The following is a 14,085-nucleotide window of genomic DNA, read 5'->3' on the forward strand; positions in this document are numbered from 1 at the left end:
GCCGCGCCACCTTGTGGAAATGTGGTCAGTGCCTCACAACCAAGAGGTTCTGGCTTTGAATCTTGAATCTTTTAGACCAGTGGTTCTCAATTATTTTCTATCAAACCGCCACTGGAGACAGAAATGTCTTGGCGTCCACTCCCAGATTTGAAATATTTTCGAGAAACTGATAATATGTATTTATCTGTACTCAATACTGAAACCATCGAAATGCAACAAAATGGAGAGCGGTGATGCATTCAAGTGTATTCAAGAGTCAAATTATGTGCCGAGTACGACAAAGTCATACATTGGATACGTTGGATGGTCTGCACTAATATTGAAAGTCTTACTTGCTTCTCAGTTCATCACGTCCCACTATTTGAGAAACACTGGCTTCGACCAATCATTGTGGACTTTTGCATGCTTGGATGTGAACTTCAGCTCCCTCCCACAGTTCAAAAGCATTCTGTAAATATTTGGGTTAATTAGAGACTCTTAATTGTGAACGTGAGTGTGAATTGTTGTCTGCCAATGTGTACCCTGTGACTGACCGGGATGGGTTCCAACTCACTCCTGACCTGACCTTGAACGGTACAAGCAGCAGAAAATGAATGCATGAATAAGTTCTCACGTAGTGTCACTATGAAGGACACCTGCTGCACTCCAGTCATGGCGCTGCCCAATTACATAAACCACTGCATGCAGGAGTGTACCCCAGCAGGACGCCTCACATTTTTACAGTCATTTTGTGCCGCATCCACCTTCCACACTTCCACTCAACCCAGCAGTCCGGACTCTTGTGATTTCTACCTCGGTGATCAATCTCTTCTCATCTTCTCACAATATGAGCAGGCTTGTTTGTTTGCAGCAAGTTGCAGTACACCAGCCACTCTCTGAGTTACATGGTCATCTAATTAGAATCAGCATGTGCTGCAATAGCGTCGTCATGGTGACAGTAGGCGCAATCTGTCCGCTCAGCAACAAGAGTTCTGGCTAATGAGCAAAAAAAGTCATGTCTTTTTCACCAGAAGTGCATGGACACAGTCCTTGCTCTATCTTTTTTCCTTTTTCTCGTTTATATAATCTCTTTACGTTGAACTCATGTGCTTCCTTTACTGCTCTCTCGCTCCGTATCCTTCGCCTTTACTATTTTAGTAGACAGACGAGTGTACTTTACATGCACTGATTATGAGCCATTCTCTCTGAAATTGCCAGACTTCATAAGCTTACTTACTGCATCTATTTTTGTCCTTTAGCTGTTCTTCATCTCACTTTTTCTTTCATTTTGCTCTCTTTTATGGTTCGCATAGCCTTCCATCCGTCGTGTTATCGCTCTCATTTCTGTTGTAATTACCAGCTTTGCATTTCTATCCTTCGCAAGCCTCTCCGCTCCTCGCTCTCCTTGATGAAGAAAGGCTTGGCATTTTTGAAGATTGGCAAATATCTCAGACCTGCAGTCTTATCTCTGGAGTGTTGTCTCTGTTTGCCTGCAGATATAGGACCAATTTCATCATTTTTTGCTGCGATTCAAATGCTAAAAACATGTTGAGAAATGAGTGTGAGGGGAATGGTACTACTCACATCAAAGTGACAGAGTACGAAAACTTGAGTCACAAAATCTGAGTGCACTGTTGGCAGTATAGTAGCAGTGGCATTACTGTAAATATTGCTTTTCTGGCATTACCGATGACATTTACAGTACAAGCTTGCTAATAATGTAGTCCTTTATCCAGGCATGTCCACTTTTTCTGTTAACTTCTGTTTAACCTTCCACCCCCCCAAAGGCAGACATTTTTTTGGTTCTTCTAACCAATTGTTGCAGCAGATGTTCTCGTCTCAGATGATCTTGGAGGTGAAGATACTGTATGTGGTTGCGTCTGGTCGACTGTACTGTCAAATTCTTTCTCCCACCTTTCAATGTCCCGTGTTTGGTGCTTTTCTGTTAATTCAAACAGTCAATGGTGTGGCATTGAAGGAGAGGAGAACTTTATAAATTTTTTTAAATTTTGAAATCCTTTTCTCTGAGATGCTATCAGATCGTTATCGGACTGCGCCAATAACAACCTTGAATGGGGCTAAGAATTTTTTGTTTCCTAATCCTCAGGATCGTTTGAGTTTAAAAATGGCCTTGCTTTTGTAGCTCAAAATTCCGACCGCATTCAAAGACAGAAAGCTCATGACAGTATGAATACCTGACAGGAAATGACATTGAATCCATATTTTTAATTTTGTCATTCATAGGCGGCAGTCTTAAGTGTATAATGTGATGATGAACAGCCTTTCCCACTTTAATAGTATTTAGTTCAGGTGCGTGCTCTTTCTGTTGTGGCTTCATTGCGAATTGTCTTTGCTTTGTAGTGGCCATTTTTTGCATGAAACTACCTTTTATTTGCACTTTTGGTCCTGCTCTCTGCATCCTGGGGTCGCAACGCAACACCGCCGAGCGCGATCGTGACAGAATGAAGCCACCAAACGATGACCTTGCGGAGATGGACTTCTGGACCCTGTAGGTTTTCAAGGCAATGGAGGAGGAGTGCGCACAGTTCTCTCCGGAGGAACTGGAGGACATGGTGTGGGGGCCGGATGGCACGCTCGTACCCATGGCGTGGGTTTATCCGGGCCCCGTAGACGACACACCGGCCTGGCCGCGACACTGACGTACGTCTCGGCCGCCACCTCTTCCACGGCGGGACGCCACGCCGCCGCCGCCGCCTCCTCCGGCGCCACCTCTTCCACGGCGGGCGGGCCTCCCCTGCCAGTCCCACCACCCTGGCCGCCCCCCAGAGGGGTCCATCCATGGCTTCTGCTGGGCCTGCCGTCATGGGCGTCCCCCAGAGGAGCCCGGTTCCCTTAGGGCTGCTCACCCTTTAGGCCGCCCTCCTGCGTGGCCCTGCCACCTTGGCCGACCTCCGGAGAGGTCCGGCCAGCAACCCACCTCCGGTCCCCCCGCCTCCCATCCCTCTTTGCCTGTGGAACTTTTGGGACGTCTGGGATCCGTCCTTGAGGGGGGGGTACTGTCATCCCCTTCACCCCCTCGTGTCTTTGCTTTGTAGTGGCTGTTGTGTTTTCCTGCTGCTGCCATTTTTTGCATTAAACTACCTTTTATTTGCACTTTTGGTCCTGCTCTCTGCATCCTGGGGTCGCAACGCAACACCGCCGAGCGCGATCGTGACAAGATGTTTGCAATATATTATGTACTCAAATTTTTTGTCTCACTCGCAGTTCATCTTTTTGTGTTTTGAAGCTCTACTTAGATCATTAAGTATTGTTGCAATGTTTCAACTGGTCTTAAAATTTTGATCAGGAGTGTATATAATCCTCTATCTTGGAAATGTCAAATTTATTCATTCATTCAAGAGAGCATAATAATATCCCTAATGCTTTTGACTTGCTGCTCTACTGCCATCCAAAAAAAAACCCCAAATGATAACTCAGAGAGGAGCAATCAACATGCATCTGCCTCACCTGCCTGTCCAGACCACTCGTCACTGCAGGTATGGTATCGGCCATCATTATTTTAATACTATATGTTCTTTTTGAGACTTTTCTTCTCAAAAAGCCATTTCTTGACTAGATATACTTTGGGAAGCACTGTTCTCTGGTTCTCACAGATACATTAGCAACATTGCAACAAAAAAATGATAAGGCTGGTCTGAAGTAGACCAGAAGCCATATCTTTCTAGGGCACTGACCACTTTAAAAATGTGGAGAGGAAAAATTCAAGCTGCAATCCAACACAGAATGTACAATGGATATTTTCAAAGAGACTGCTTTTCTGCTTTGGCCCTGTTTCGGCCGAGCTGTACAATTCCTTTTGGCATGGGAAATGACTTTGAAAAAAACTTTCAAAAAACCGTGTGACGGTTTGGGGTATACTCACACTATGTCAGTCATACACTGCTTGGGGACATTTCACATTTTAAGTTTGGCATTTTTTACTAGCGTGAGTGCTGTTATTTGTGCTTTTTGTCGAAATTCACATTTTTTGGCATGACTGGAATAGGTGGGCTAGATCAGTGCACGATTCCATGCACATGCACATAGGCGTCATAATAATATGTCATAGAATGACTGCAATGTAGGGCGTAATAGTTCATGTATTTGTTTTTGTTTTTGTTTTTTGGTTTGGTACAATTAAAATTGTGGGACAGGAAGTGAATTTTGGTCGTTCGAAGCGGAGTGAACAAAAAGGTGAGGCATTCAGTGCGGGAGTGGACATCAGTGGCAGTGGAAATGTGTGCCGAAACTTTGTACCTCAATGCCATTGTGATTGTTTTTTTTTTTTTTTTAGTTTTTATCTGGGAATTGAACAGATTGCACTTCACAGCAATCCCTTCATTTGTCACAGTTAATTGGTTAAGTGAATAGGATTCCTTATTTATGAATGAAATATTTTCATAAAGCATAGCATAACATTATAAGAGCCCTCTAGACATAAAATAACACCCCTATAGTCATCTTTACACTTGTATGCTTAAACACTTGATGTAATTGGAGAAATGGAAAGCCATTTAAGACATGAATAAGTCTTGTGCTCATGTGGGTTCCTACAAATGTGTTGCGGACATTTGGAGGACAGGATGTGACCTCTGAGTTTCAGAGTTGAGTTTTAGCTTGGAATGGATTACAGCCGATGTTATTATTATGATTAAAATTGTTGTGCTTATTATCTATCCGTTTTCTATGCTGCTTTTCCTCACTAGAATCCATGCTTATTACATTATTATTATTATTATTATTATTATTATTATTGTGCCTGTTGTGAGATCATCACTGACACCGGGGCCCAGTGTCAAATAAGTCTGTGAATGCATCTTCTGAATGCCTTAAATTTGTATTGTAGTTCATTTTATGCATAAAAATGCTTAATTTGGGCAAAAAATAAGTCAAATTACTTTAAATATGCATTTTTAAAAACAAATTATTGTCATAATTTATTAATTGGTATATATTTGAAAACCCGTGATGAAGTAAAACTGCAAAATTTGAGCCATGATGTGACGAGGGACAACTTTATGCTATTTAATTTTAAAAATATTAAACATTTAAAAACATTTTAAAGCTTCCTTATGCATTTTGTTCCCTTATTGTACTGAAAATGAACCGAACCAAGGCCGTGTGTCATTTGGATACACAAGTTAATAACTCAATGTAATTATCATGAGATGCCACCATGTAATTATGTATTGTATATAATGTAAATATGACCATAATGGTGTCTGAACAATGGTGTAAAATAGATGGACAGACTTCTAAGCGGTGAGCTCTATGCCGGGTTCCACCACAAGGTGGCGTCGCCTTTCTCCTCGTCGATGCTCCTCTTCCTCCAGCCTCCTCCACCGCTGTGTGGCTCATCCTCCCGCCTACCCCCTCCGCTTCCCTCCCCTCTCCCTCCCTCGTACTTCCACAGCTCTCCCCAGCCTCGCTGTACACACACACAGCGACGCCTCTCCAACATCGTGCAGCCCGCTGCGAAGATGGTCGGCGGCGTGTGTGTTCGCAGGTTGGCTCGCCGATCTCGGTCCGCCCTTATCGCAGCCCTCACGGTGCTCCTGGTGCAGACGCTGATTGTGTGGAACTTCAGTAGCCTCGACTCGGGCGAAGACACACGGGGAGAGGGAGGCTCCAACGTGCGGGAGAAGAGGGACCGGGTGGCGGACAACAAAGCCGCTGGCAGCGACTATTTCCAGCATGGGGGGCAGCGGCAGAGGCGGCAGCATCTTCCGCCGCCTGGGAGAGGGAGCTCTCGTCACATGCAGCAGCCGGTAAGACACATGTTATATCCCCGCTTTGGACAGTGCGTGTAGTCGCGGATTGGAGCTGGGTTGGCAGCCCGGTCCAAACATCTCCAGTCTAAAAGACTGGGCCTTAACAGCATCTTTATTATTTGTTGTCTGCAACCCAGGCAGCCCTGGAGGCAAATAATAGCATGCCTGCAGTCACACACACACACACTAGTGGCCCCTTTACTCATCTGATGCTGAGGACAGGCAGCACATCACAACACTCCACACTTGGACATGTTAATGCCAAAGCTGTGCTAAAATCTGAAGCCACTCCATAGCCCAAATGGGACTCACTTGATCTTAAATATTTTGGAAAGGTAGGCAAGGCACTGTGCTGGATATATGCAATTGGTTGTAATGGGTCCACAAATATACACTAAATACTACACTACACTGACTGGACATAACAATAGGGACACCTGTGAAATAAAGTGAGCTACAATGTTTTTTTTTTTGTCTGCAAAAAATGCACAACATCATACTGAGACATGTTTCTGATATGATGTTCCTCATATTTAACTTAAAATATTGGCTATATTAATAAACACTGTTTTTTTCTCTGACCTGGCATTGTTACGTGTATAAAGGCAAAAATAATGGCGTTACCTCATGCAGCCTGTGAGTATATGTGAGCACTTCTGAATGCAAAAAGCAAGGTAAACCTTGCATTGATTACATTGAAGCACAGCTGTTTCTATTCGTGATGCACTACAAATAAATAAATCAAAAATATTTACTAGCAGACCCAGCTGACTGGGTCTCGTGCCCTGAAGGTTGCACAGTGATTTCTGTGTTTGAACAGGACTTCCGCGCAGCATGTGATTCATTTTTTTTTTTTTTTGCAGCCTGCGTGGTTGGCATTAAATTCTCCAAAACTCAACTTCTCTTTCACATGTTCTTCTGAAGCCGTTAAGTTTGCCCTAAAGAAATTGGACACGGTTGTGGCCGGCGTTTTTTTTTCCTTTCGTAAAACTGCCAGACGTTTAGTGGAAACCTGCTTTTTTTCAGACTGCATGCGACCGGCAGACATTTGTGACGGGCTAAGATAAACTGTGTCCTTCGCACACAGTCAGTCCCTCTGAGCTATGCGCTGTATCATCTGTCTCCTCCACAGACGTTACAGTCTGACAGTCATTTCATCTGCTGGGACTATCCATCCCACCTGCCGGCATCTGAACAATACAAAACCATTGCCGAGGATGTTATGCTAATCTCTAATGCAATAACGTCAATTAACCTAACATTTATGTATGTGGACTGTGGGTGGGAACTGTAGTACCGACTGTGGAATAAACCAAAGCAAGCACAGCGAGAGTTGAACCCAGAACCATCTGTCTCTGAGGCGGAGAGAATGAATTTGTTACGGTTTATTTGTGAACAAGACTACACAAAAATTGCTTTATTGATTTTTACATCAAATTACCAATGGGTGGGGCCATTGTTGGGCATGATATATATCAAATATGTGACACCAGGCCTATACAGTCATCTCCTTCACTCTATTGTGGTTTTTCTGAACTTAGTGAATTAATATATGATTGCTGTTTTGTGGTTTACTATAGCCCATCAACATGGCATGACATTAGGTCAGCCATGGCATGTCCGATATGATAGAGGGAAAGTGATATGTTTTTGGTTTGAAACCCTTTAGATTAGATTAGATTAGATTAAATTAGATTAGATTCAACTTTATTGTTATTGCTCATGTCACTGGTACAGGGCAAGAAGTGCGATTTTTAGGTAAAAAACTATAACAGGCTATGACGATAATACAGTGAGGATATGTACAGGGATATAAATGACTATAATATGGCTATTGTAGATTATACAGATTATAAACAGTATAGATGTGACAATATATAATAACAGTAATATGTACAGTATTGCAATGAAGTGACTAGAGTACGGTTATTGCAGATTATATAAATTATAAACAGTATGATCTATGAATGCAACAAGATATGTACAATAGTGCAATATGTACAATAGTGCAATGAAGTGATGGGGGGGTATAGATCAGCAGGGGGATGTAAGTAGTGGAAGGGGTGGACAATGGGGGGCAGAGTTCAACAAGGAGACAGCTGTTGGGAAAAAGCTGTCTTAATTTCTTAAGATTATAATAAAGAAATTGATGGCACGTCTTTACGTAAAGACGTTGCATGAATCGGTCTACGGTTCTTTCTGTCGAGATTGTATGATATCATAGTGATTGAAGCACCAGATTGGATTCACGGTACATTAATGCCGATTTATTTCAATGTATTTTCATTATTAACACTTGGCTCTCAATCTGCATGCATGCCCTTGGGATGTCTAAAGGTGATGGCAATGACAACTGAAAGCATTCAATCGTTTTTTCTTTTAAACACATCTCTGCCTTCAAGTGGATAACGATTCCTTTTTTTTCGTTGTGCCTATCTCTGTGGGAGGTGTGTGAATGCGTGTTGGAGAATGCGGCTTGGAAAAAACAGAGACGTCCCGCCTTACGGGTGACGCATAAACGCCAAGCGACACTACATGAGGCACAAAGTCTCATTGAGGGGAGAGCAGTGCTTCTGATCCACAGTAGAAGGAGTGACAAAAGCTATATAGATAGATTTCTATGTGGTGACTTGTACTGGATGGAAATACTGTAATATGATGGCTATGGGATGCCAGCTGGTTGGAGTCAAACTTGTCATTAGTGGTTGATTTGCCTTGTGGGAAGTGATGCAGGAGCGTGGACATGTTTTTGGTGTTGGTTCAGTACAGTCTTTTACTGTAAATGTTCTATTTTCAATATATATCAGTGAATCTTTATTATTGGTAAATGTACTACATTATTGTCATTATTGAGACGAAATTATCCAGACAGACTTTGTGGTAGATGTAAGCAAATTGCCAGAAGTAAAACAATCTGTTTTCAGCATACGGTAGGGGAAGTTTGTTCACATCTGTTCGTCTGCTTGTTCTTCTCGTCTGCTGTGGTAGTCCTACACAGGCGGGCTGTTTCCAGTCGGTGTCCACATGTTGTAAAGAGTTTCCCTGTTAGTCATTTTATTGCATGTAACATTACCTTGCTGTACAGCAGGGGTGCCCATTATGTCGATGGGGAAGGTAGTGTGGCTTGAACGCATGGGTCGCCCGCGTCTTAAACATCTTTTTGTAGGTTTCATGTGATCAGTCAGCTGACAATAAGATCCCCGCCTGATTTGTTACACATGGAAATGCAACTTAAACCGAAGTTATGTAGAAAAATGTAAATTATTTGATCTCGATAATCAATCAATCAATTGAGTGCACAATAAATAAAAGCTAAATCGAGTGAGTGAATCCTCCCGTCAGTCATTCAGTCTCTTTGTCCCAGTGGAGGGGGGAGGCGGGGCGCAAGTGAGCGTTGTGACACGTAACAAGCAAGCAAACGCAAAATGGATGATTCAGTGCAGTTACTTCCAGGATCATGACGCACAGAATTGCAAAAATATTGAAAAAAACAGTGGAAACAGTGTTGAGTACTTCCTTTGTTGTATATAAAACACGCAACACAATGTGGGACTCAGTGTATTTCCGGCTAATTTCCAAGGTTTTTTGGTCAATATTCAGACAATATGGTTCAGACAAAAATATGGTGTAGTGCCCCTGATACTTTTTGCGGTCATTAGCCACGTATACATGGACCCAAATATTCCAATTCCATACGGAAATAATCTAACCTTTGTTTACATCTCATTCCGAAAGAAAAGTGCCAATCCGAATGAATATATAATGGGATTCACAGGGGTGGAATATTCCTTTCCCCAATCCGATTGAGGTATCTTGTACCCGCTCAATCGGAAAGTTGTCAGACTGCGTTTTTCTTCTTCTGTTGTTTATTGGCGGTTGGCAAGCAGCTTTCGTGTGCATTAGCGCCATCTGTGGAACAGAATCTAAACCCTTCTATACGCCATTCACAAGTCCACTTTTATTAAAAAAAGAAAATACATATCTATATAAAACATGTGCCGAGCTTAATTATACAGTAAACCTCGGATATATCGGATTCAATTGTTCCCACTGGTTTTGTCCGATATAAGCGAAATCCGTTATATGCGTATACCGGAAAATGTCCGTTTTACGCATATATCGGATTTATATCCGGTATATGCGTAAATCTGATTTTATCTGTTATAAAAAGGCACTTCCTTGACTATGTTTCCAATGTACCTGGACGCGCAGGCAACGCTGCAAACGCTGCAAATGACGTCGTATAGCGGCCTGTCACGATTCGGCGAATCGGAGCGCCACGATGCGGCCATCCGATATATGCGAGGGAAATTTAATGGAAATGCATTACAGAAAAATTGGTTCTTTTTTATCTGTCCGTTGTGAGCGAATTTCCGATATATCCGAGTCCGATATATCCGAGGTTTACTGTAAAATATTAGCAAGATTAAATTTTATCTTTTCCTGTGACGTAACACGCAGCTCGAGACGTTCTTCGATTTAAAAAAATAATGGAGGCGAGCAATCGGCACTGGACTGCTGCGGAAAGTTTGTTTTTGATTCAAAGTAAATTTCAAGACTGGACGAAGGAAAAACTGGCAATATGGAGTTCGGAAAGGTCATTCGGAAAAAGAAAAACTCCTCATGTAAACTTGACTATCGATAATATAGTGGCTGACCCGACTGACTTCTGTGCAGGCAGCGTGGCGTCAGCCCCGACTTGGTGCCGATGTGAATGTGAGTGTGAATGGTTTACTGTCGACCAGTCCAGGGTGGATCCGTCTTTTCAGCTGCTCCTCGCGACACTGAACAGGATAAACAGTAGAAAGTGGATGGATGTACATTTTGTGCAGGAAGACACATGTAACTGAAGGGGTGTCACGCCAACCAAACACCCACATACATGACCGTTTTTAGCGTAATACGTGAGCGTGCGGAAAAAGCAGTGTTGTTGGAAACACTTCATCTTAACCTTGTCATGTTGTGCTAAATAGTACGTATTGTTGACTTGACAAAGTAGTAGAAACGTGATTTTGGTGTCTCATATTGCATTCTTGGCAAAGTCATTTCTTTCCACCTCATTTCATGTGCCAGTCACTGTCAGTGTTGTTTTTTTTTGTGTATCATAGCACAGCCACTTTAAGCATGGTAATTGACTTTTAAATTGTCACTCCCATGTAAGTAAATGGCGGTGCAATGTGAGACATTCTGCTTTAAACAGGCCTCAAACCGTACGTAATTACAGGCCAAAGACACATCGTGGATGCAGTGAGTGGTTTCAAAAAAAAAAACAAAACATCCCAATCATTACATCAATAAAGTGCTTCTCTGTGAATCCTTTAATGGGAGGAAAATAACCTACAGCCTGCTGATCAGTCGTCCATCCATCTTTGGTTTTGGAGCCTCTTTATCAAGTGCCGTTAAGTCTCAAATGGAGGTGGAAACATGCTTAGATCTGAGAGGCGAGATGCACCTCAGACTTGAAAGAGACGCATCGAAAACCCACACACACTTTGATGTTCAAGTGTAATTTGTACACATGACGCCATCGCATTTCACACTCTGCACTGGAAACTCTTTTGGTTATTACTATAATGCATTTTTTTTAAAAATGCTGTTTGGGGCTCATTTTTTTTTTTTTTTTTTTTTTTTCGAGCGCATCACACTTTAAAGGAATTTTAAAACCTTGGACTATTTATGGTGTGGAGACCAAAAGTTTGCGTCTCCATAGCAGCTCAAACACAGACACCAGCCCGTTAAACACTCCTTGGAGCTCAGGTGCTGAATGTGGAGAATGGTGTCCATGTAAGCTGTCTCTGGGTCCTCTTTTGCTACTTTGCTGACTTTGTGTCAAGGACGAATAACCATGCAATCGCCCAACAGGTGTAAGGATGTTGGAAATACAACACACACACACACACACGGGAATAGAAAACCTGCTGGCGTGACTCATCGCAGCCGTGTCAGCTCTGTTGACTCTCGCTTAGGAGATGACAGTCAGGGCAAAGGTCCATTAGCATCATGTTTAACCGGCCGCATGGTTACTGCATCATTAAGTTGAGCAGTGTGAGGCGAGTGTAACATCTGTACATCTCCAATGTGCAGATTTGCTGCGTTCGTGCACTTTATATCGCAGAATGAATGGTGTCACAGACTTATCGCCACTATGTCACTGGATTTACATCTCCTGTGGGTCTACTTTGGTCAAAGCTATAACAAGCGTTCGCATTACAGTTGTCAAATATTTCATGCTGAATCATAGTGAAGCTGTTCTTTTTTTTCCAGCAAGATGACGTTTTACAAAAATAATTCAATTTTAATTGCGCAATGCATTGTAAAGTGTAAGAGAACAATGTGCTCAAATAGTTTTCAACGACTGGAGTTAATTCACTAATTAATTAAAAACAAATTAATTCATTCATTTAGCAAAGAAATATATTACATTTGAGCTGTATAATAAACAAAAAAACAAAATGAAAACACTGTCTTTTCCTCTATCTGGAAGAACGGCAGTGACAAGCACCTTCCAGCCCAACCCAAGTAACATTTCTATGTATTTTACTCATTCATTCATTTTCTACCGCTACAGGCGAGAGGCGGGGTACACCCTGGACTGGTGGCCAGCCAATCACAGGGCACATATAGACAAACAACCATTCACACTCACATTCATACCTACAGACAATTTGGAGTATCCAATTAACCTAGCATGTTTTTGGAATGTGGGAGGAAACCGGAGTACCCGGAGAAAACCCACGCGTGCACGGGGAACATGCAAACTCCACAGAGAGATGGCCAAGGGTGGAATTGAACTTTGCGCCGGTGTACTTATTCTACACTGAAAGGATCTGAAACTGCGTGGGGAAGCAGGATACAATAAGAATGCAAAAATGTACCACTTCCACACAGAATGTGAGGAGAACCTTTCTTTCACTATGTCAACTTGACTGGCTGCAAGTTATTCATTCATTTATTCATTCATTTGCTGGAGCTGGAGCCTATCCCAGCTGTCTTTGGGCAAGAGGCGGGGTACACCCTGGACTGGTGGCCAGCCAATCACAGGGCACATATAGACAAACAACCATTCACACTCACATTCATACCTATGGACAATTTGGAGTCGCCAATTAACCTAGCATGTTTTTTGGAATGTGGGAGGAAACCGGAGTACCCGGAGAAAACCCACGCGTGCACGGGGAGCATGCAAACTCCACAGGGAGATGGCCAAGGGTGAAATTTGGCCAAGGCTCCGGTGTACTTACTCTACACCGAAAGGAAAGTGGGCAAGCAGGACAAAATAAGAATGCAAAAATGTACCACTTCCACACAGAATGTGAGGAGAACTTTTCTTTCACTATGTCAACTTGACTGGCTGCAAGTTATTCATTCATTTATTCATTCATTTGCTGGAGCTGGAGCCTATCCCAGCTGTCTTTGGGTGAGAGGCGGGGTACACCCTGGACTGGTGGCCAGCCAATCACAGGGCACATATAGACAAACAACCATTCACACTCACATTCATACCTATGGACAATTAACCTAGCATGTTTATGGAATGTTGGAGGAAACCAGAGTACCCGGGGAGAATGCAAACTCCATACAGAGATGGGCGAGGGTGGAATTGAACTCAGGTCTCCTAGCTGTGAGGCCTGCGTGCTAACCACTCGTCCACCGTGCAGACGCTATGTATTTTACTGTTGGATTAATTACATTAAAGACATTAAATAAATAAAATCATGGTGTCTAACAAATGTTTCTGCAAAATTATATTATTGGCGACATGATGACAAACAGAAATTGGCAGGTGCCATAATCCAACTCCGTGTGCACTCAGATGATATGCGTTATCATTATTTGTTTTTTTTTATTTTTCATGCAGTGAGGCTCTGCCTCCCCTGACTGCACGCCACTGGAGGGCTGAATATCCTTGATGTTATGCAATTTGGAATGTAACCAACATTTTCAGGAAAAATGTGGTCCTTAAGTCATGCAAACCTTCAAACTGCCGTCATGCAAGAGCAATTACCTTCTTTCTTTCTTTGTGGCCAAACAAATTAATGGTTTTCAAGACTTTTTTTCCAAAAACATGTTGAGAAAAAACGACACGGCCGAGTGGTTAGTGCGCAGGCCACACAGCTAGGAGACCTGAGTTCAATTCCACCGTCATCCAAAAACACGCTAGGTTAATTGCCGACTCCAAATTGTCCATAGGTACGAATGTGAGTGTGAATGGTTGTTTGTCTATATGTGCCCTGTGATTGGCTGGCCACCAGTCATAGGGTGTACCCCGCCTCTCGCCTGAAGACAGCTGTAGGCTCCAGCATACCCCCTGCAATCCTAATGAGGATAAGCAGCA

The 14,085-nt window shown here is 42.8% G+C and overlaps 1 protein-coding gene across 1 annotated transcript in view; it reads left to right on the top strand.

Annotated features, from left to right (window-relative positions):
* Window positions 1-5,411: 5,411 nt before the first annotated feature.
* Window positions 5,412-14,085, top strand: part of xylt1 (xylosyltransferase I) — a 118,638-nt gene continuing 109,964 nt past the window's right edge. Inside the window, exon 1 of the mRNA XM_058067151.1 lies at window positions 5,412-5,747. Within this exon, the coding sequence (XP_057923134.1) occupies window positions 5,460-5,747 (288 nt within the window). The 5' untranslated portion in view covers window positions 5,412-5,459. The remainder of the gene's footprint in view (window positions 5,748-14,085) is intronic.

The sequence above is a fragment of the Doryrhamphus excisus genome, chromosome 1 (genome assembly GCF_030265055.1).
Source record: "Doryrhamphus excisus isolate RoL2022-K1 chromosome 1, RoL_Dexc_1.0, whole genome shotgun sequence".
Lineage (NCBI taxonomy): Eukaryota > Metazoa > Chordata > Actinopteri > Syngnathiformes > Syngnathidae > Doryrhamphus > Doryrhamphus excisus.